At 43.0% G+C, this 23,451-nt stretch overlaps 1 protein-coding gene across 1 annotated transcript; it reads left to right on the plus strand.

The window, feature by feature from the left end:
* Positions 1-2,762: 2,762 nt before the first annotated feature.
* suds3 (SDS3 homolog, SIN3A corepressor complex component) lies at positions 2,763-10,223 on the plus strand. Its single transcript, XM_080530867.1, has 12 exons — positions 2,763-2,917; positions 5,144-5,213; positions 5,353-5,408; positions 5,564-5,635; positions 5,832-5,851; positions 5,953-6,109; positions 6,496-6,591; positions 6,865-6,929; positions 7,023-7,044; positions 7,225-7,330; positions 8,979-9,063; positions 9,339-10,223. Exons 1-12 carry the CDS (start codon positions 2,809-2,811, stop codon positions 9,435-9,437), a joined length of 957 nt encoding a protein of 318 aa, XP_080386993.1. The 5' UTR covers positions 2,763-2,808; the 3' UTR covers positions 9,438-10,223.
* The last annotated feature ends 13,228 nt before the right edge of the window (positions 10,224-23,451 follow it).

The raw sequence follows: 23,451 nt of genomic DNA on the forward strand, positions 1-23,451 counted from the left end.
CTATAACCTTATAATTCTAACGTCACGTTATGTTATGTTTATCAGAGACGTGCCGCCATCGGGATATGTTCACCAGTAGATCCAGTGTACGATTATAGAATGAGAGCTCACTCAATGTGTCCGACGCGATGGAGAGCAGTCAATAGGCTAGACAGTCTAACATTGTCATTCCAACAGTAGACAGATCCGATCAACCTCTCTTTGCAACTAAATATGAATGCATGATTATTTTTGCCAAATCAAGTTAATTAAATGCTAGTTTTGAACAACTGCTGGGTGTATAAATACATGGTTATCCGGATCGGTTTGCCACACAAGAACCCAACTGGCTTGTCATGTGTTCGCTCCTCTAACACTTACCCATGAGATCAGGTGCCTTGTTTTTTTTCTATGTTCCTCATTTGAGTAAGTAACGTTGCTCTGATCGAGTGAAATCCTTGTTGTGGTGTTATGAATAAACTATGTCCACCGAAAGCGTTAGTCAAATATTTTTGCAAAGCAGGTGTTGCCAACAAACCAATAATTTGCATTTCCCTTGCACAGTTCAACTATCCAAGACAAGTACGCACTTTGCGCTAATAGTCACCCGTCTAATCTACCTAAGTGACGTTAAAACAACACGATCAGGTCTCAACTTTGTCCGACACCTAATACGTGATCGTAGCAGTTGCCATTATTCAACTGTTACACGGACATGTGTCTTTGCACTTAAGGGAAATATTGCACCCCCCGAAAGACATGACAGCTCGGTTAAAGGAAGTGTATCCTCTGGTGCTCGTGGTGGGGACGTATCCTACAGTTGCAGCTTCAATAGAAGATGGGGATGTTTAGCGATCAATAAAGAATGTGCATGTCTTACTATCTTATTATAACACCAAAGTAAACACTGACCATTGATCTTCTCGCTCCTGTTGAAAATCCACGTTCTCGAGAACATTTAGTCCACAACTCCGGAGGAGATGTCGATGTTGACTCTCAAAGAAGTGCTGTCAGGACTTCCTGGATGTCCGCTGGTTCCTCTGACAGCTCGTTTGACAGGCGGCGGAAATAAGTTGGTAAGATCTGGCAACACTGGCTGGCTCGCTACGCACCTCCAGAGATGTTAGTGGAGTGATCACAAAAGACCACCGTATCCTCAGGTGATGGCCAAAGCCATAGCTTCTCTTCAAGGCTATGGAGATTATTTGGTACAGTTGATACTCAGAATAATACGTCTATTACCTAGGCTACATTACACAATGTGTATAGATCATGCCCCCACTGGCTGGTTTTTGAATTGCACGCACTTGTGATCCTGATGGTTTGGTTGATTTGGCTTTGTCAGTTTCATTTGACTCGATGATAATAAAACAAACACATTGTTCATTGTAAAAAAAAAATATATTGGACATAAATCGAGTTCAGATTAAATTGAGGAATGTACAAAGGTAGACGATGAACGACTGATACCTCTTTTTTTTAGTTCATGTTCATCAATGTATGGTTAAAAGATTAGTATACAGATATACAGTGCCGAATGTAGTTGTTTTCACTATCCACAGAACTAAAATGTGCATTAAGGCATAAATAATGATTATTATACATAAAAACATGTTTGCGTGAAATGGTGCAGTTTAAAACACTGTATACAATAGCGTGAAAAAAACGATGAAAGGAAAACGCAGAGATATCACCCTTTATTACATGTCATTGACGGCATTCACAGAAATTGATCGACCCCTACTGTCCCAAAAATAAAGTGATGCAACCCTGCCATCTAGTGTACTATTTGAGAATTACACCTCCAATACCAGTCTGAACTTTTAATTTAAAAAAAAAACACACGTTTCCAGCTATGGAACATCGCATATTACGTTCGACCCCCAATTTACATTAATATAATTTAGTGGCCAATACAATTTTACCGTGTAGGCCTATGCTGGGTTTCATGTATGTAGAAACAGCAAGTGATCAGTAAAGGCAAGGTATTTGTTGTTGTAATGTAAAAAAAAAAAAAAAAAAAAGGTTAATCTCAGTCAGCAACGTAAATCGTACGTTGTTTTGTAAATCGTCATGAACAATTTATTTTCAATTTCTGAATGGTTAGGTGTCAAATGTGTGATAAGAGATATGAATGTAGGCACATCTTGCATACTCAGGTGCTTGGAGAGAACATAATAATATTGATAGAGAAATGTACTGAGGCAGTAAACATCATTGGAGAGCAATCAATAATAGTGTGTGGGGTAGTTTCTTTATCTATAAAACAGCATTGGCAACAGGCTTGAGGCTGTGAGTGCTTAAGTGCACACTTCAGGGAAGATATACAACTGGAAAGAAACTAGTTACCCAAACCAAATAGTGTTCATTCTGGCACGCCAGTTTCTAAAACGACAATAATGATCTCATCAGTTAGCTTATTAAATAGTTTTAATGGGTTATATATTATATAACACTAGTGAGACAGCTATGAAGCAGGTTTGTTTTGATGAGACACTGACGACCCGCGAAAAAGCGCGTTGTTCTCTCAGGGACGACCGTGTCACATGCCTGTTTGGATTACACACATCAAGTGTTAATTGTCGGTCAAACACTATCACTGTTGTATGCCATTACATTTAAACTTTACGAAACTGCGAATGTTCTCGTTAAAATAGCACGACAATTGATATCTCCACGTTTGTGGAATTGTCATTTTGGTCAGGCGCATTGTCGGCCGTCTCACGACGAACGGGTCTTGACAGATGTAGGCGCTGTTTTGTTCTAAGCTGGCATATTCCAAAAACGATTGTTTATTTAGCGTTTGTTTACATTTTTATTCGCCATTAAATGGCTTCGACGTTACTGTCACCGATGGTAGACTATTACAACGACGAGGAGGAGGCGGACAGTGTGGACGAGGATGACCGCAGCTTCAGGGGGAGAGACTCTGAAGAAGGTAAGCTAGCCTTGTTAGCTTGTTGTTACACATTCATCTCGCTTGTATGTCATTATTGGCTTAAACACACCAGCTAGTAAACTGATAAACCACGGACTACAAGTGAACATCGATAGATGTTGTTAGGTTAGCTAAAAGTGTTGTTTAAGATGAGTAGTTGTGCTTGTAGAAGTAGTTACGAAATTGTCACATTTGAAACAGTAAATACAGTAACGCGTCACGACACAAAAACAACAACACAAGTCATCATCATGGGAGTTAGCCCAAACTACTGAGGACGCATCACCATCAGTGGTTTGAAGATAAGCCTATGTTACTACGCTCTACGTCATAACTAGTGTGCTTGGTGCAACCCATTCAAGTTTAGTAGTGACTAAATCTTGATTTAGTATACTTACGCTATAACTAGGGTTAGTTTGTACTTAGTAAGAGGTGGTGCAACCGACCCCAGTGGTTTATAGATAAGATAAGCTCTATAGCTGTGTGTTAGTTGGGTTTATTATGGTGATGAACCGATCCAGCATCATTTACGACACGAGAAAGATAGACGTTACCTGTCAGTGCAGGAGAGAGAGAGAGGGGGGGAGGAGTTCAGCGTCGTTTCCAACTTCTGACTTTGAGCTAAGCGAAGCTATGGTGGTTTCGCCTTCATGCCCATGTTAGCTCGTAGCTAAGCGTTCAAGTCTCGATCTGGGGTTGTTTGGTTCGTTTCAACTCGAGGGACAGTCAGTCAGTGTCGTGCAGTAAAAGTCGCATGGGTGGTGTGTTTTGTTTGACAGTTGTCAAAGATTTGCTGCTGTACATGGATTGGACTCGGGACACTGTCAATTTAAAAAAAGATCGCTAATGCTAAGTTGGCTAGTGAAAACTGTGGTGGAGTGAGAGAGAGAAACCCAATTGTGCTTTCGACCTCAAAGCGAGGTCCACTTTGCGCCTGTGCTGCCATTTGGCTAATCTACGAGTGTCGGAGTTGGAGGCAGCGAGTCGGAGAGAGGTTGGCTGGTGGAGGATCGAGGGCCACAGTCACATTTGGCTTGTCGCAGAGTCGCTCGAGTCGCCGAAGGCTCACAGTCGAATCACCTTTGTTTAGGGACACTAAGCAGCGTTGGTTACTCCACAATTAGTGCAAGGAGCTCCGTTATGCAATAGGTTTCTTGCTTAGCCAGTCGATTTGATGTCAAAGTAGTGTCGTTTAATTCAACTTCTACGTTGCAGGAAGCTAAGCTAGCTATACTAGCTGTGACAGGCAGGCAGGTCACCGGCTAAAACCTTGAGCTGACAAGCTCGGTTAGAGCAATAAGTTGACTAACGTTATACGCTTACAGAAGGGTGATTTTGTTTGATTTCGCTTGACAACGTTAGCTTGGTTTAGCCTGTTTTTTCTGCCACATCGCACCGCTTGGAACAAGTTGAGTGTTTCGGCTAAGCTGCGCCATGAGCTAGCGGCTCCCTGGCTGGGCTGGGAAACATGCGGCAAATGTTCGGCAGTCAAGGTAACAAAACCTAGTGTTAGCTGGCTGGTTTTGAGGAAATTAGTGTTTTGTTGGGGAGATATATAAGCTATAAGACTATATTATAAGCTACACGGGCGTGACACAGTCGGATCGGTTCAGGGAATGTTTCACAGCAAACTTTTTTGCCTTTGGTTTGCTTTACTAGCCGGTATAAACGATCACTCCTCTGACCCTGAGCACTAGTTAAGTTAGTTAGCCAAGCTTGTACCTATTTTGCCTGTCACGGCTATTTAGCCCTGCAACCTTGAATAGGATCCGATCTAGCCCGCTACTTTGACCGAAATAAAAGATCTGGAAACCCTGTGCCGCTTATCACCCCCCCCCCTCCCCACATCTTTTTTTTTTTTTACAGTGTTTATTGTTTTAACCAGATCATAAAGGCCAAATGGCTGACAATGTTAACACACTCATCTTGCGTGATACAAATAAAGGTAACTTGATTGCATACATCACAGCCTCACAGGCACCTCCAGCAACTTCATTTTTGTACTGGCCCATGATTGTTTTCTGTCAAGTCAAGTGTGTGGTGTGGTACAGCTTGTGGTGATATTGCTTAATGTGGAGGAAAGCTTCTTGTCCTAAACCTGAAAGCATCACGTCATTAATGTGTGATAAAAAAGAATACAAGAATGCTCTTGTTGTATACAGCTGAGAATGGTTTGCAGCCTTTTTACTTTTGCATGATACTTTCTCTTTCTCTGCCCATGTCCAGACACAGAGGATGCCAGTGAAACTGACCTAGCGAAACATGACGAGGATGACTATGTTGAAATCAAAGAACAGTGAGTGTTGTGCGATGACAAACACATTTACATGGACTAGAAGTTGACAGAACTTATCTCAGATGTCGCTAAAAAGGATTAGGATGTTTATTGTCAGACGGTTGGTTATGTGATTATCATGATGCTTTTTCTGTTGCAGGATGTACCAAGACAAATTGGCATCATTAAAAAGGCAATTACAGCAACTCCAAGAAGGTGATCTTCCACTTGCAAATTGTTGTTATCACTCAATATGAAAATGTATCAGGCCTTAATGATTTTACACAACTGATATTACTTATGACGTGGGGGTGTTTTTCGTGGAGGTATACTGTTGTGAAGTTACATTTAATTGAAATGCATCCATGTAGGCACGCTGCAGGAGTACCAGAAGAGAATGAAGAAGCTGGATCAGCAATACAAAGAAAGGCTCCGCAATGCTGGTATGAATACTGTTGTGCAACATGATCAATATTTTGAAGAGAAGTGTTTGCTTGCTAGTTGAAGAGATCTCATTTTGTAGCATGTGATCTTGAAAGCACCCAAAGGTGTGTTTTTTTTTTCAAAGGTGATGTAAGCCAATAGTAACTGACATTGCTAACAATATGAACGATAATAGTGTTTTTTCTGTTTCCACAGATCTGTTTCTCCAACTTGAGGTAGGCATGTTTGATTTGTATTAATGCTGCAATTCAAATGAAACTTTCACCAGTGATGTCCGTTGACACTGATTATCCCTCTCTCTCTCTCTCTTACTCAGACAGAGCAGGTGGAGAGAAACTACATCAAAGAGAAGAAAGCAGCAGTAAAAGAATTTGACGATAAGAAGGTTGAGCTGAAGGAAAACTTAATTGCTGAACTGGAGGAGAAAAAGAAGATGATAGAGAATGAGAAATTAACAATGGAGTTGACGGGCGGTAAGAGATCAGATAGGAAATCTCTCTGAGAGGGAGTATGAAAGGAATGAGCCAAAGAAAGAGAAACAGTGAGACCAGAGAGGAAGATTCGTTAATTTTTTCCCCTCCTCTGTCTGTGGAAGCGTTTTTGAGAAGAGGGGGACGGCTTCTAAGCCCTCAGAGAATCTTGGTATTAGCAAGCACTCCAATTAAAATGACCGAAGTCTTGGATGCATGGAGTTCTTTTCCTCTGAATTCTCAGATTTCATGTTAAACGCTCTGTTGAATAGTGCTGTAATGGTGATGAACTTATGTACCTCAATCCCATCTGTGCAGTTTCACTAATAGCCACAGTGTTGCCAGGTCAGGTGTAGGGCAGTGAATTAATTCCTTCTCGCCCTGTGTAGATTCCATGGAAGTGAAACCGATCATGACCAGAAAGTTGCGAAGGCGGCCAAACGATCCAGTCCCCATTCCAGACAAAAGGAGAAAACCGGCACCTGATATCCTTTACACATCTGAACTATTTTCTTCTTTATCAGTTAGTTCCTAGTTGTTAGGAAGTTCAGGTGTCATCTATGTATAGATACTCTGTACAGGAACTAAGAGGAGGCCGTCATGAAAAAGCATGTCCTTTGCGAACAAATACGGTTTCGATAGTTATTTGTTTACAGGAAAGTATATGTTTAGTTGGATAAGGGGTATCAATGAAATAATTATGTTTTATAATGATATGTATTATGTATGTTATCACAGTTGTCCTTAACTCTCAACACCTCAATTAAACTATTTGCTAACAGACGAACAGATATTGGAAGATCTGCGAACACTGAACAAGATGGTTATTATTATTCTTATTCTTATATTATAGATATTTAATAATATGAATCTCTTTTCAGCCTAAAGTATCATTTTTCTTTTTTCCCCAAAGCAGCTAAAGTCACCGAAGCGTCCCGGTATGTGAGCAGCAACATTCTAGCATTTTGTTTCAAATATGTAAAAAAAAAAATCAATGTTTTTATAGTAGAACAGTCTACTGTCAGACACTCTTGTTAAACATGACAAACATAGGCATCGACCTTTACCCATATGTTAATGTCCAACGTGGATTTAGTTGACCAACCTTTTCCCACCAGCATCTCCGACGTCTCCTGAGCATCTTCCCACCACCCCTATGGAGGCCCCCTCACAGCGCTATGAAGCTCGCATCGAGGAAGGGAAGCTTTATTACGACAAAAGATGGTATGCAAAGGCCTGGCTAGTGCAAAGACAACCATATCTTTATATCACTCACTTTCTCTGCTTTTGTGCTTTCTGCATGTTGGTGCCCTGTAAGATTGGCTCGTACATGAGATCATCAGGCTTAAACTCGTTGATTTCGAAGTGTTTTTGATTCATGTTGTAGTCCATATGTATGTTTATATATTTAGCCAGTAGATGGCAACATATCCTTATACATCTTCTATTCTAAAATTCTGTAGGCTGGCTTTGATGATTGAGTAGTTGGCATTTCGGTAAAGGTTTATGTGATGTTGACGGTTTTTGTTTCAAGTGTGTTTACAGAAACATGCCCTTCGGCCAGTGAGCAGGAGGTGGTGTTTGATACTAACATATGAATAGTAATGTTGGCCAGGATGATACCACCTGCTACCAGTGTGGTGCATTTCATCATCACAATGTTTGGCTCAACGGTATGCTGTTAGTTGATAGTTCTGCATTCTGACAAAATGCAGAAGTGATATCGGGAGCTTGTGTTGTCTTTGGATTATCAGTCCGTTCAGGCCCTTCAGGTATTGGACATTGCACCGATGACAAATTACTTTGAAGATGGAAGAAATGTGAACTGTGATCCTCTGTTATATTACAAATGGCTCCCAATTTCATTTAGCCTCTGATAAATGTAGAGGTCAAGGAGAGGTAATATAATAATATATAATAATAATATGCCATTTAGCTGACACTTTAATCCAAAGAGACTTACATTGCAGTGAGTGCATACATTTTCCCCAGTATATGGTCCCAGCGGGAATCAAACCCACAACCTAAGCATTATTAGTGCCATGCTCTACCAACTGAGCCACAGAGGAGAGGTGAGCGAGCAAAGACCAGTACTCGATACTATCTCTACCTTCTTACCAGACCATCGCTAAGAAAAGCTGGAGGAGAAGATAGCATATTTCACACATACTTCACAGGCTATGAGAACTGCCCACTCCTGCTTCATTTCTGAAGTGTTTTTAAAAACAGTTTTGTCCAACTGTCACTTGGTCCTCCTTACCTCAGGTTAAACAGGCAACTTGGGAAGTTTCTGCCACATTTGTTTTTTTATAAACAACTGAGGGATGGGGCTGAAGAAATGTAACCACTCAAATGAATAGCCTGAGCTGTGGATGCAAGGGCTGACCATCCATGAGATCAAAATGGTTGGAACAATGTTTGTTTACAATTACATCATTTATAAAACTAGAGTAAACACAACCAGATTTTTTAAGCATATAACCTTTCAGTTCAATTGTCCTAGCCAATCAGAAAACCAAATATGTGCCTATATATCATTCATTTTCTCTCCTTAGTCAGATAGTATGCCGACATGTCATTTCCAGCAAGTTTTGTTTTTCTCTTCACTGTCAGATGATCCAGTGAAGGTCATTGAAAGGGTGATAGTGTTCTCAAGGGGATAATGAAATCCTTACCTGGGGGTTATTCCATCAACGTCGCTTAAGGAAAATCCAGGCTTATTTTTTGATAAGTCTCGTGAGACAACTTATCAAAAATAAGCCTGCATTTTCCTTTAGCAACGTTGATGGAATACCCCCCCCTGTACCTCTCCTCCCCTCAGTATCGGTGTTTAACTCTGAGCTAACCAGCACTGTTTGTGTTGTCCCATCAGGTACCATAAGAGCCAGGCCATCTATCTGGAGTCCAAGGAGAACACCAAGATCAGCTGTGTCATCAGCTCAGTGGGAACCAACGAGGTGGGCTTCAGCTCCAGCAATATCCTCTAAAACTACAACTATCCTTTATCCGTCTCGGCTAGAACTGATGATAATGGATTGGGTGGGGGGATTTATATGAGGGTGTGTATGCAGGGAGTTGCATCACTAAATGGTGTATTGGTTTAGTCTAAATCGGGTGGTGTTGCCATTGCCTTTCCCATCGATTGGTTTGTTGCGGTGACCAAGGTGCAGAACACATCATGCCAGATTGACTGAGTATGCTCTCTGCCATTTTGTTTTGGTCCTCATAATAGATCTGGGTGAGGAAGACCAGCGACAGTACGAAGATGAGGATTTATTTGGGACAGCTACAGAGGGGGGCGTTTGTGATCCGCCGACGGTCGTCAGCATAGACAACAAGCCTTTTCCCCTCCCTCCTTCCCTCTCCATCTACTCATCCATCCATTCATCCCTTTAGCATCCTTTTCCTTCCATTTGATTTGGACATCTGTTGCTCTCCTCCCATGTTGTTCCCCCCACCCTGCCGGATGCCTGAGGAAGTCGACAAGTTCCTGCCACCTCAACCAATCAGGACCAAGGAGTAGAGCAAGACTGCACTCAAGCATACTGACAGTTTGTTTCTGCCCACCATCAAGCACAGATGGCAGCAATTTTTCAAGGGAAAATATTTTTCTTGTATTGTGAATTCCGTGGTTCTTCAGAGAGTCTTTATATGCCCTATCCCAAAGTGACCCCAAAGTCTCCTAACTCCTAGCCTCTGTGTAGGTCTTTTTAAGTATTGGATGGTACGAAGCGATGTGCTTAAGACTTTTCCAAACCTCTCAGACATGTCCAGGAAGCTGGGGCTAGAGGTCGATTAGGGTTTGGGCGTAATGTCTTCCTTTTGTACACATACAATGGTTCTATTTAACACTTTCCTTCAACTCTTCCTTTCATCAGAAATCATGTTTTGTAAGAGCGTAGCTCGAAATCATGTTTTGTAAGAGCGTAGCTTGTCTTTGCTCGTAAAGTACAAGGGGGTAACGGAGAAACTACATTTCATACGGTCAACTGTTTGTCTGGTATTGTGTTTTTTGAGCACCCTTTCATTTCTTATAAAAAAATATATAATGTATTGGATTGACTTTTTTAACGTTTTAATTTTGTATCTGTATTGACTTTTAAATGAGTTCAGTTCACCCAAGTGTGGAATGACTCGAACTGTATTTGCATATGGAAGACAAAGTTAACAATTTGTTGATTTCTTGTGCGTTCCATTTATTAAAGATGTTTTTCTGCCTTTTGTCAATTCCTCTTGCCTTTGCAGAGTGAATCCTGAGTTTTTTAAATTCTTTCCTCAGAAATAAGAGGAAATACTACCAGATACATTAAGATGCATTGCTCATGATTTATTAATTACTTTCAAAAGATATTACACACACTTAGGACAATGCATCTGTGTCAGTGCTGGTCTTGCATAGTGACATAACAAGTCCATTGTTTCCATTAGCTGTTGATTCATCACTATCTCAACCCTATGATCTGGTATGTTAGAGCAGTTGACTCCAATCTCCATTCACATGGTGGCTCCCCTCTTCTACCATCACAGCGACTAAATCAATTAGTCCTGCACACTTGTCTCTTGCCAAGCACAATATGCATCAACGTCCTCGCTGCCTTTTCGCTGTTGTGTCTCACGTCACCCCCATGGCTGAACTGGATGACAAGTTTCAGTTTGCCTGACTTAATGATACAGGCTGTCAAGGAGGGCAATTACCTTCTTTTTTTTTCTGCACTGCACCAAATGCAAGGCATGGCTGCCTGCTGTTGTTTGGAAACCCTAGACGTGATTGCTCAATTTCTGTGGGCTTGAAATGAGCCACTAACAAATGGCTCTATCATCTCATCCTAGGCCTTGCAGGACAATGGCGCCGGTGACAATGCTCTTTTAATGAGCACAATAACAACTTGTGTGTCTGGAATCTAGAACCTTCACTCTCCCATCAGTCATCTATCTAACGACTGTGCGTCTCTTCTCATCTCACCCGGGACATTCTAATTGATCCAGGATCAATAGCTCATCTCTAGGATTTGCAGATATGCCAGTGCCAAGTAATTTGGGATTTTTTCAACTGGGTGAATGTGAATGAGCATTGATATTCCACTGCTGTGCTACAGAAGTTGTAGGCTCTAAATGGATGTTCTTCTCACCTATGCCAAACACCTAATCCTTCACCGCAGGGTTCCTCATACCGAAGGGATCTGCCAACAACATATTACTGAGCAATAATTGCCGCCTCTAACCAGACCCTCCGCATGCTCTCCCCTTCACACACTTAACACATTACAAATCAGTGTGTGAATGTCTGATGAATCTGGTAGCCATGTGGGATTAACAACCACACCTGCATGTGATTGCTGATAGCACACGGTGGCTCTGACAATGACACAAAGGGACAATGGAATCAGCTGAGTGTGAAAGGTTAAAAAGGTAAACATTTCTGCATGCAGGAAAGGTTTTGGTGTTCCTTTCTGACAATGAGTATAGTCCAGAGGCAATATTGCTATCTTTCTCTTTCATAATGTGGATTTATATTCTGTGTTTAAAAAAAAGCTTGCACGCACACTTCCCAAAAACAACACTTTCACCAAGCAAATATTGAGAAGTGAATTAAATCAGTACTCTGCCTCCACCAACAGAGGCTATATCAGTTCAGGGGAAACTCTCACTGGAGTCATTCTGCTGTGTGGTAGCTGCTTGTGTGCATAAAAAAACACCCTGGGCATCAATAAAAAATCCCCCACAATCCATCACCACCCCCACCCAGCATCATCTCTCTGCTTTCATCCTCTCCTAAACCATACATTCGTTCCGCCCCGAGTGTGCACATTTAGTCGAGCTACCTCTTGCTCTTGCGTGCTATCTGTTGAAGTTGAGTGGGATAAAGTTGGACTTGCCCTTGGTGGTCTTAAGAGGAGTGTATGTTCTAAATATCCCTACCAGGGCCCTGCGTATGTGTGCTTTGGGGAGTCTGGAAGTGTAGTTTTGCTTCAGTTGATCTTTCTCTTGCAGGCCCACTCACTTCACTTTGGATCTCTTGTCCAGAGGAGTTCTGAGATGATGATTTCTGCTTTATGAAAACATTACAGATTAGGCCTAGATGTAGTCTTCGTGTGGATGGCACAGAATCTACCTATACCTTGAACCAAAACCGACAAGCCGTTTTAGATATCGAGGCATGGATGATTTCTGATGAACAAAGCCATATAGTGACACTTGAATGATTTGTTTGTACACAGAGGACTTGAGAAATGTCCTTTCTTAGCAATCCTGTCACTGCGTGGCGACGGCTACACTGAACAGAAAACCAATGTACCACACCATACACAATCATTTTATCCCAGCAGACTGATGATCATTGAGTTTGTCATTTAGAATGACTGATTTTCCCCTCAGCTGGTTTTCCACCACAGAAAGAAGCAATCTTTATCTGTGACTCACACAAGGTTTGTTTTTTTGTGCAAGCAATTTCCAAAGAGGACAAAGTTAGTATTGAGTGTTTTGCACTTGAAGATTTGTTTGTGCTGGGTGTTTTGCACTGGCAGTAAAGAAACCCGCTGATAGAAAAGGCTGCCAATCTGCTGCCACTAAACCAAAACAAGCGTGTATAACAATAGAAGAAATAATGGCACTCTGTAAACACTGAATCGAAGCATTGATGAGTTTTTTTTTTCTAGAGAAAAGTTTGAGGTGTTTGTTTAAATGAATGAAGTGGAAGTTATAAGAGTTTTTTTCTGTAAGTGTCTGTTGGGAGTGCTGAGGGAATGTTGGAACTTTGTTTCATACTGTTGAGGCCTCTGTTAACACTTAATGCTGAATAAAAGAGTGTTCTAAGAAGCACCTTTTTTTCCACAGTTAATGCAGTCAGTGTCTTCATACCTTATTTACATGATACATGAGTCGATCATAAATCTTACCGCTTGTCTTCAGTATGATTTGCTGGTAAAACCTTAACATTTGGATATCTTTTGGGGGGTTAGCTGTATGAATGAATGGTCTTTATTGTCATTGCTATAGTACAGGTACCAAACAACGACATTTAGGAGGGGTGGCTCCCCTGGTGCTAGGAAAGAAAAAAAAACTAAAAAAACAAGAAGGGAAAGGAGCTGGTTTACATAAATAAAGGCTATGTACACTATCCACTATACTATACTGTACAGATAGACGACTAGGGTTGTCATATTGCACATAGTGTTATTGCACATTCATTTAAAGTGTCGCAGTTTGCAGGCTTGAAATGTACATATTTGTGCCTCAGCACTACACCTGATTTTTTCAATCCAGCAGCTGCCATCAATCCGTCCAGACTGTCCAGGGCCCAGAACCTAGGTCTTTGCTGTGTTCAGGGCCTGGATGGCCCTGGGGTAGAAGCTGTGCTTCAGTCTGTTTGTCCTTGCGGCCATGGTCCTGTACCGCCTTTTCGAGGGCAGCCGGGCAAAGTGTTCGTACCCAGGGTGGGTTGGGTCTCTGGAGATCTTGGAGGCCTTCCTGAGACAGCGTGTGTTGTACAGCTCTTCCAGAGAGGGGAGGGGGGCGCCGGTGATCTTCTGGGCTGTTCTCACGACTCTCTGTAGCGCATTTCTCTCCGCGGTTGTGCAGCTGGAGAACCAGTTGCAGATGCCGTAGGTGAGGATGCTCTCCACTCCGCCGCGGTAAAAGGCCACAAGTATCTCCTGCTTGTTGTGTTCCTTCCTGAGGACTCTCAGGAAGTAGAGCCGCTGTTGTGCCTGTAGAGGTCAGTTGTTCTTACTCCTCATATTTTCATATGTTCCTCTCTATAAAGACCACACTCATACAAGAGTAGTCTTTGTTTAAAGCCTAACATTGCAATGTTTTCGCTAGGTTTTTTGGGGGGGGCTTTTTTTTGGGCTTTCCAGGATCCGGAGATCCGGGGCTATTCATAAAACATTTGGGGCTAGTCAGCCTGGCTGTGCCATCATTAGCACTCCCAGCCCTACTAATCTGTTTCATGGAAGGGGCGGCAGGCAGCACGTTTACAGAGATAAATTGTGACTCATCTGGTTCCATCCATGAAGGCTGGATAAGAGAGTCACACAATAATCAGGATGTGAATAATTTAATAGAGAGATCTGGAAACAGCCAGGAGGAGACTTCATACTCGGTTGCTTGGCAGCAGAATAGAATGATGGTGCCTGTATTCTATTGCCATGAATATAAACATTAAACCTGCCACTGTGACTGTCTGCACCGTGATGTGTTGTGGCATTTAGATTCAGAGTAGCACAACTACAGACAACAATGGACTCCTTGTGATTAGCTACACCAATGGACCTGGAGGTTTGTAGTTCAAGATTGAGAATAACAAAGGCTTCAACCACTCTTGAAAGCTGTTTTGAGAATAAACCGTTTAATATTCAACATTTCTTTAATTGTCATACTTTTATTCAAGTGTATTTTTGTTGTTGTTTTGTTCTGTTATTCTACAATGTCTCCTCCAATCAAGACACAGGACAATTCACATACCTTTGGGGGCATGCAGCTTTAAGATGTAACCTTGGCAATGACTTTCCCTGTTGGAAAAAAGTGAAATCACCATGTCAGTGATACAATTTGATCTGATAAGATGAGCATATCTTGAGAGCTAACTTGACGTGAGGTCCCCAATGTGCCCTTATGGAATCGGAGCGCCAACCCCCCTTCCTCTGCACCCTATCCCCTGATAGTGTCTCAGCTTACTGCATATTTTATTCAACAGGGCTGGGGGTAGGAGAGTATCTGTCACGGGTTGAGGGATTGCTGGGTACCGTATGGCTTGTCTCAGAGTCACCTGAGTCCTCATTCTGAATGAGTCTGTCACAGCACAGCCGTAACCATCCGGAACCATAGGGCTCTAGAGGGCCCCTTCAAAGGTCTCCTCTACAAGACAGATTATGTTTGGCCTTTTGGGATTCAGGCATACAGTATGGAGCATGTTTTCTGTATGAAGCTCGCTCAAGAGCTCTGCTGCTTTGTCTTCTAACAAGAGAGTAACACAGGATCCTTTCACATACAGTTGCCCTCTTCTATCTGTACTCTATTACCGGCGTAGACTGTAAGATGGAATAATCAAGTACGACCAAGTGACAAAAGACTTACAGGCTTTTCCATTTGTGTGATATATCATATATTCATATACATTATCAACTGTAACATCAACATTCATTTTTTTCCACTAAAACCAATTCCACAGTGTGCCTAATTTATGAAATGATTACGATTTTGTGTTTGCCATGGCTTGTGCAGTGCTCTTTTTGTTGTGGTTATTGTTGTTGTTTCCAATCTGGTCAGTGACTCTCTTTCTCTCTCTGGAGGTCACTGTGAGGGTTGGCCCTGTGGTGGCAGATCAATGTACTCTCCTGTGCCACTGAAGCCTTTCAACCTCACACTGTGAATTCGACCCCGCATTACACATTCATAGTCCATACCTTCCTCACAGCTGGTATAATGGTTCTCTGAAACCTTTGGCTAGTTTGTGATTCCACACTTGTCCAGTGAGTGAAAGAAATATTAGAGGCAAGGTGAAAATAAGAAGTGTCTCCATTGAGAGACGCTGCATGGTTAAAGGACAGCTGGACGACAACACTATAACCTCAGAAGATGTTCCGAGAGTGTTAACACCCTCTCATGACTATATTGCTAATAAGAGAAGTGTGACACCAACTAATGACCCTCTTGCCTCTTCCACGCTCCCCAGGCAGTGCGTGACCACCCTGGAACGTTTTTCCTATCTCTCACTGCTATTAGCGGCTATTGACCTGAGGCATTTTCTGTTCTTTATTGAGAGGAAAATGGGGGGGGGGGGGGGGGGAATGGACGTGATTAAACCACATTGATTGTGAGATGTCTGCCTGTGAAACTAGGCGTTGTCAAGAGCTCGGAGCGGATGCAGCTCTGCTTTCCCTCAATCCGCGGGGTGATAATGGATTCCAATGCCCTTCTGTGGTTCTTTATGACTCGTGACAGAGTTTGAATGTCATCAGTTTGTCGCTGCTGTCGTGTCTGAGTTGTGAGCCTCTTCCCTCTTCCCTCTGGCCGCCGCTGCTCCTCCTGGGGGCCATCCTTCCATCCTTCCATCCCTCCATCCCTCCATCCTTCCATCCTTCCATCCCTCCATCCCTTCATCCCTCCATCTTTCCATCCTTCCCCGTACACCGCTGATGGCATCATGGCCTTGCAGGCTGTCCGATTTCCTATCCCACCTACCTAATGTGACCTGTGGCACTCCTCTACATCACACCAACACGCTGCGTCATGACAGAGTGTAACGCCGTGCCTCCCCTCCTTCCGCACGCTGTCCTGGATACGAGGTAATGAGAAGAGGAGTGCGGTGTTACAACACGTCTCCATTCATTACCTTTATTGAAACTGAGAACCGAATTACCTCCAATTAGCTTTTCCCAGACAACGTGCATCTGGTATAATGATATTCTTTGAATCACCCCCTCTCACTTGTCAGGAAATTGTTTTTGCCTCTCCCCCGGCAAGTTTGAGCACATCTATGTCTAGGCCATTGCCGAAGGTACTTTAGTTAGATGTAGGGGTGTGTGTGTGTGTGTGTGTGTGTGTGTGTGTGTGTGTGTGTGTGTGTGTGTGTGTGTGTGTGTGTGTGTGTGTGTGTGTGTGTGTGTGGGGGAGGTGGCTATATATCGGAGGACCTCACTTGTTTTGCACTGCATGTGTTATCAAGGAGAAAGATATTTCCTGCATTGTTGTTAGATGAATGTAGCTGATGTGTAGTCAGGATGGAGCTGGGCTGTTGAAAGCAGCAAGATGTCTCTCCTGGGCAGGCTAGAAATGCCATGTCCCATGAAACACAACATCTGTTTCCATTAGAGCCTATTATACCACCACTCTGCCTCGGAATACATCAACCCATTCTAGAGAACAGGAGTTGCATGCAGATGACTACACTTCTCATTTGCATGATGGATTTGAATAATGTGGCATATTCAGAAGTAGTTAAACCGTATATATCTAAATATACATACAGTATATCTAAAATGTAGCTATGAAATAATGTGTTTATACAGTACTTGCATAGTACTGCCTGTGTTGTCATGTTTCAGGACAATGGTACAATTACAATAACAGTTAATTTTGTGCTGTTTTTGAATGTTTTTTTATACACAAAATCTTCATTTACTGTATATAGCATATGAGCGTTTAAACTGGGTCTTGGAGGATACACGTGCAAGCTGTCAATATTCATCTCAACCGACAACAGAATAGATGTATCCCCCAGCCTTCTAAAGAGACTCCAAGAATCCGTTAGAATTTAACCGTCAATGCCACTACACTGTACTTCATATACCTTGTGATAAAATGTCTCCTCTTTGTACAAGGGTTCAACCTACAACATAAGAAACTGGTTAGTGACTCCATGGGAAAATTATTCAAAGACATAAAGGTCACTTAAATCAAAAAGGTCACTTAAAACAACTCAGACTGTAAAGGCTTTTTTTCAGGGGCCTGGATATAAAGAAATGTTTTTAATCCTTCCCGACATCTGGGCGAAATCTCTGCAGAGACTATTTAAGCCCAAGGCAGGGTAGATTTTTCTGGAAGGTCCGATTGAGTGAGGCTGTTTTAACGACGGTGGTGTGTAATGGTGTTTGACACAGTGATGAAATGATGCTGTTTATATGCAGTGAAAGCAATTGTCTGTGTTTATGGCGTGAAATATCACTGATGTTTGTGTCTGCGGCATTGGCCCGGAACATAACACTTCAACAAACCTAAATATACATTTGTTGTTGTGTGGTGTGTGTCAGACATATCTTTATTATTAGCCCAAATGCCTCACATTGGTTTGTACATTCCTCTTTTTGTTGCTTATAAAAAGATAAAGGAGATGAAATTGCCATTGCAATTGTATTTTGCACACCCTTGCATTGCATGCCCAGTATTTTGGACAATATTTTTTTTTGGGTAACATTTTTGGTAGAGTGAGTGATTTGATTTTGAGAAAAAAAAAAAAAAAAGGTTTCCTTTATATTATTCTCTGGTGTACATTGTGGGGTAGAAACAAACACAAAAATACATTATTATTATTATTATGTGTGCAAACTATTGAGAAGAAAGGTCTATGTCGTTCACATACAGTTGTGTGACCTTCAGATACCTCTTTAAATGTAGAGGTCCTAACGTCGGCTGTTATGGCTCCTGTGAGACATTACAGTAAAGAATCTTTATAGATAAGCCACAGAAGGTTGGATATTATAAGACTTTTATAAGACTTCAGATTTACAGGACTTCCAACTCCCCTCTCTCTCCCCTTCCCTTTTAAACCTTGATCTGACTTTCCATCACACTATTGAGCCAAGGCTGTAGTGTTACTACCCCCTTCATTGTTCGTGTGCGTGTGTGTGTGTGTGTGTGTGTGTGTGTGTGTATAAAACCCCCCCTCTTTCCCACTTCTAAGCCAGTGTTTGTTGTTGCGATCACTCCCTTTGGCAGTCCCCTGTGAATAGACATTGGGCTTGTAAGCAGCTCTGTCTGGATATTAGCAGCACTGATGGCATCGGAGAGACTCAGAAGGTCTCTCTAATCACAAACTCTACATTATTGGGCCATTTTTTACCTATCCGTGAAAAAGAAAAGCCAACATCAGCACCATTATCTTTTGTCCCTAACACCCCAGACTAAGAGAATGGGACTGGGGAAGTGGGGTGAATTAAACATCTTTCTGCTTAGGCAGAGAGGCAAATGCATCGACCCTGACATCAGCTGGCAGTCGGTGCATTCAAAGTTGGGTGTTTTTTCTTTGTGTTGAACAACATTTGTCAAAGCTTATGAAGTGCAGAATATATTTTGCTATCATGTTCAATATAGAACTTTGATGAAATGACAGTTGCAATTTCACTGTATTTGCCTTTTAATCAGCCATTTCTATGTATCACGCATATACTGTACGTGAATTCTATTTTTGTACACATGTTTACAGTAACACATACATTTATTGCTTTCTTCTATGACATTTCTAGCATTAAAAATGCATTCATGCCATGCCAATGACTTGTTTTTGACACTTTTTGCCTGGTTGCATATAACATCTACTATATTCAGTAGGCCCAATAATCAACATAACAGGGAACTTGCATGTTCGTTTCCTTGAAATTAAGGATTACTTGCCATTAAGGATTACATGATCACGGCAAATAATCTTTCACATCTGATGAATGCAATTATCACTGCCAAAGACCCCCCACCATGTAGAACCCGGGAGGAACGAATATATTATGTGATATACGCCAGATTAGTCGTTTTATCTCTAATGAATATCTGCAAATTTGTATTTCTAAAATCATCATGTCCATATCTGTTTTCAGACCGATTTTCTTGAAAGCTTTAGTTTGTGAAATGAATTCTTTGAAGGGCAAGGACTTTTCTGTATTTCAGTGTAATTCAAGAAAATAGTGATGAAATGTTTTCCACAATTTCCCACCAGTACACAGCTACTCTGTGAGACACAGGTACATATAGATGGGTAGGTTATCCTGCTTTCTGATTCATTCTGGCTACATTGTGCAAAGTGTAAACTCTCGGCCTGCAATCGGGGATGTAGCCTATAGTTATGTGTAACGATGGTCAAACAGCCAAACTTCTTTCAATCAATTCTTTTATTTGACCTGCAGAGAAGACCTGCAGAGAAGACATATAAAACACAATTCTTCTCTGTTCTGCAACTCTTGTGAATCCATTAAGATGGCGGCCATTTTCTGGTACCACCGTGAGTACGGCAACAAGAGAAGGACAAAAGAACGCGCAGACCTGCAGTACACCCAAACTCCAAAGGGGGGCTCTAACAATAACCAGGGCTGCTCAAGCACGGCGAAACTCATCTACATTCACCACAACTAAACATACATTCCCAACTCTGTTACACCCACCTCCCCTGAATTTCGCCAACCTTGAGCAGCAACTATACATTTAAATACTACTTTTTACTTTTTACACTATTACATAGGGCCGCCAAAGGACAGGACAGCCAACTTGAAAAGTATCCTATAAGGATGAAGTGGAAAGAGAGGTAAACTATCTCTCCAACCAACTACTGGCGGTAGGATGCGTTCTACACCCCACAAGACCCTTTTTTTTTTTTTTTTTTCACTGTGTATTACTAGCCTTCAAGAGGCCACAACCTCTTATGAAACAATCAGAATAACGAACAAACCTATATGTCATAGGATGTCAGTGTGCACAGTGTATACATGCACTGAACTGAGATTCGGCTTATCTAACTGTGGAAAGCCTGGAACACTGACCTACAAACAGCTGGAATGTTTGACTTAGTGTCTTGGATAATGTCTTGTCCTGACATAGTATAAATCAATCTGTCAACTGGTTTGATAAGGCGACCAAACTTGGACTTGACCTGTGTGACTGTACTAGGATGTTCACACTGTGTAACAGAAGCTAGAGTGTCAGTACGCTGTGTGTCACTAGCATCATCTGTCTGATTTGTGTTACCAGAAACATCAGTACAATCATCAGCGCTAACCACAAATCTAGAATCAGAGTTAATGGACTGATCTACCATTTGCTCCTCAGCCATCTGCTCGGGGACCCTCTGAGGGGCAAACGAGACTGAAGACACTACAGTGTTAGTAGCCTCTGTCCGTGAGTGGTCAGGGAATGGTAACTGGGTGACCCACTCCAGGGTTCTTCCCTTGGGATCCTTGGGCTCTGGAACAGTCAAGGGAACATCCCTCTCCCGAACAGCTCTACCCCCATACTCCATGTCTTCAACCTCCCCTCCCTCACTCCCAGGACAGGAATCCACTCTCTCCGACTCGAACGCGGTTCCTCTACTCACTTCCCCAGGCAAGGAATCCTGTTCCACTTCCGACACGGACATGTCACTTGGCTCATTTGATGTATGAACAGCAGACAGGGATGAAACTGGGTCAGAGATCACACTCGTATCATACACCGGCAGAAAGTTCACCAACAACAATAGATTACGGTGGACTACCTTCTCTCGTCCAGTGACAGTGTCTTGTATTCTATATGTGTGAGTCTCAGAGTTCCTATCCACCACAGTGTATACAGTAGACTCCCAACGGTCAGCCACCTTTCTCTTTCCTCTCTCTCTCTTGTTCGCCAACAGCACACGGTCTCCGACGTCAATGGTGGGCCCTTTCACTCGTCTGTTGTAGAGCTCTGTGTGACGGTGCTGTTCTTTTATGACATGTTCCTGGGCTATGACCATAGCTTCTCTCAGATCCTTCGTAAGAGACATCACATACTTGTCGTAGCTGACCACAGCTGGATCATTCAGGACTGTCCGGAAGAGTATATCGACAGGGAGACGAGGAGTACGCCCGAACATCAGATAGAAAGGTGCATAGCCAGTTGACTCATGCGCTGTGCTATTGTACATGAACGTCAGAGTTTGCAAACGCCTCGGCCAGTTGATTTTTGCCTCTGGTTCAAGCGCTCGGATCATGTTACCGAGAGTTCTATTGAAACGTTCCACACTACCGTTACCCATCGGGTGATACGGGGTTGTGTGCGACTTTCTGACACCGGAGACTCTGAGCAGCTCACTCACTAGTTGACTCTCGAAGCTAGCTCCCTGGTCGCTATGGATACGTTCTGGGAACCCAAAGACGCAGAAGAACTTGTCCCATAGAACTCTCGCCACCTGTTTGGCTGACTGATCTTTGCAGGGGAATGCCTGGGCCATTCTTGTAAAATGGTCAGTAACAACTAACACATCAACTGACTTGTTCCTTGAGTCCTCCGCTGACCAGAAATCAATGCAAACCAGCTGAAGTGGCCTGGTTGATGTGATACTCTGCAAAGGCGCCCTCGCAGCAGGTTCAACTGTCTTACTGACAATACACCGCTGGCAGTTACGGACGTAGTCTCTTACGTCTCTGTCGAGGTTGAGCCAGAAGAACCTCTGTCTGGCCAAGCCAAGACTCCTGAACTGACCTTGATGGCCAGCATGGTCATGAACACCTCTCAGAACTTCAACTTTCTTAGACTCAGGAACCACATACTGGCGGCGTTTTGACTTCACGACTTGATCCCTCGAGACTCTGTAGAGTATCCCATTGCTCACAACAAGTTTCTCCCAGTGCTTCAGGTACCTCATGACTGTGACTGATTCCTTATCTCTCTCTCTCCTGGAGGGTCTCCGATGTCTCTCCACATAGTACAAGACTCGAGAGAGAGTCCTGTCTCTGAGCTGTTCATCCCGGAGTTCCTTCTCACTGTAAGCAGGAAGTGAGTCCTGACCACCTGGGACTAACTGAGGCAAATGGTGCAAGACTGCTACAGCGCGCGTTCTTGCTCCGACCTCCCACAGATCGTCATATGACTGTAGAACAACAGACACTTCATCCATCTCCATAGACTGAGCGTGGACATGCAGAGGTGATGGGGCACTTTGAGCGTAACTCTCTGCCTGGCGTGGAGTGTCACCACTATCATTGGACGACCGGAAGGCGTCCTGTACAGAAGCACTCGACACATCCTGGACTTCGGAGAGGAGATTCTTGTAGGGCTCTTCAAGTAATCTGTGACTGACTCTCTGCTTGACGAAAGGCACACGACTCAAGGCATCAGCGACAACATTCTGTGGGCCTGGCACGTACTTGATGTCGAAGTTATAGCTCGCTAACTTAGCCACCCATCGTTGCTCGCAGCAGTCCAGCTTGGGCTTCGTCATGATATGAGTCAATGGATTATTGTCCGTCCAAACAGTGAAATCATGCCCCTTCAACCAATGGCTGAACTTGTCACAGACACTCCACTTCAAGGCTAGGAATTCCAACCGATGGGCTGGGTAGTTTCTCTGAGACTGAGAGAGGGACTTGCTGGCGAATGCGATTGGCCTCGCTCGGTCTTCACCCTCTTGGATCTGCGACAGGACAGCACCGATGCCATCAAGGGACGCGTCCGTTGACAGCATGAAGGGACGGCTGAAGTCAGGGTGAGCCAGGACAGCCGTCTCAACCAGCGCCGTTTTCAGCTTCTGGAAAGCCTGCTCCGTTTCGGGGGTCCAGTCAGTAACATTCAACTTCCTGCTTTGTGACCTTTGTTTGGACTGTTTCACCTTCCCTTTTCTCTTCTGGCCCGTCAACAGAGAGAAGAGAGGCTTTGCAATAGCGGAGAAGCTAGGCACAAAGTGCTGGTAATAATTGATCATCCCCAAGAAAGATCTGATTCGTTTCTGTGAGGGGGTTACACCGTCCACTTCCATCAGGTCAGCACTTGTCATCTTTGCGATGCTCTCAACTTTGCTGGGATCAGTCAACACACCGTTGTCATTAATTATGTGGCCGAGGAATTTGACGGATTTCCGGAGAAAAAAACACTTTTTGGGGGCCAATTTCAGGTTATGACCACGCAGTCTA

Source organism: Nansenia antarctica (assembly GCF_963989245.1).
Source record: "Nansenia antarctica genome assembly, chromosome: 5".
NCBI lineage: Eukaryota > Metazoa > Chordata > Actinopteri > Argentiniformes > Microstomatidae > Nansenia > Nansenia antarctica.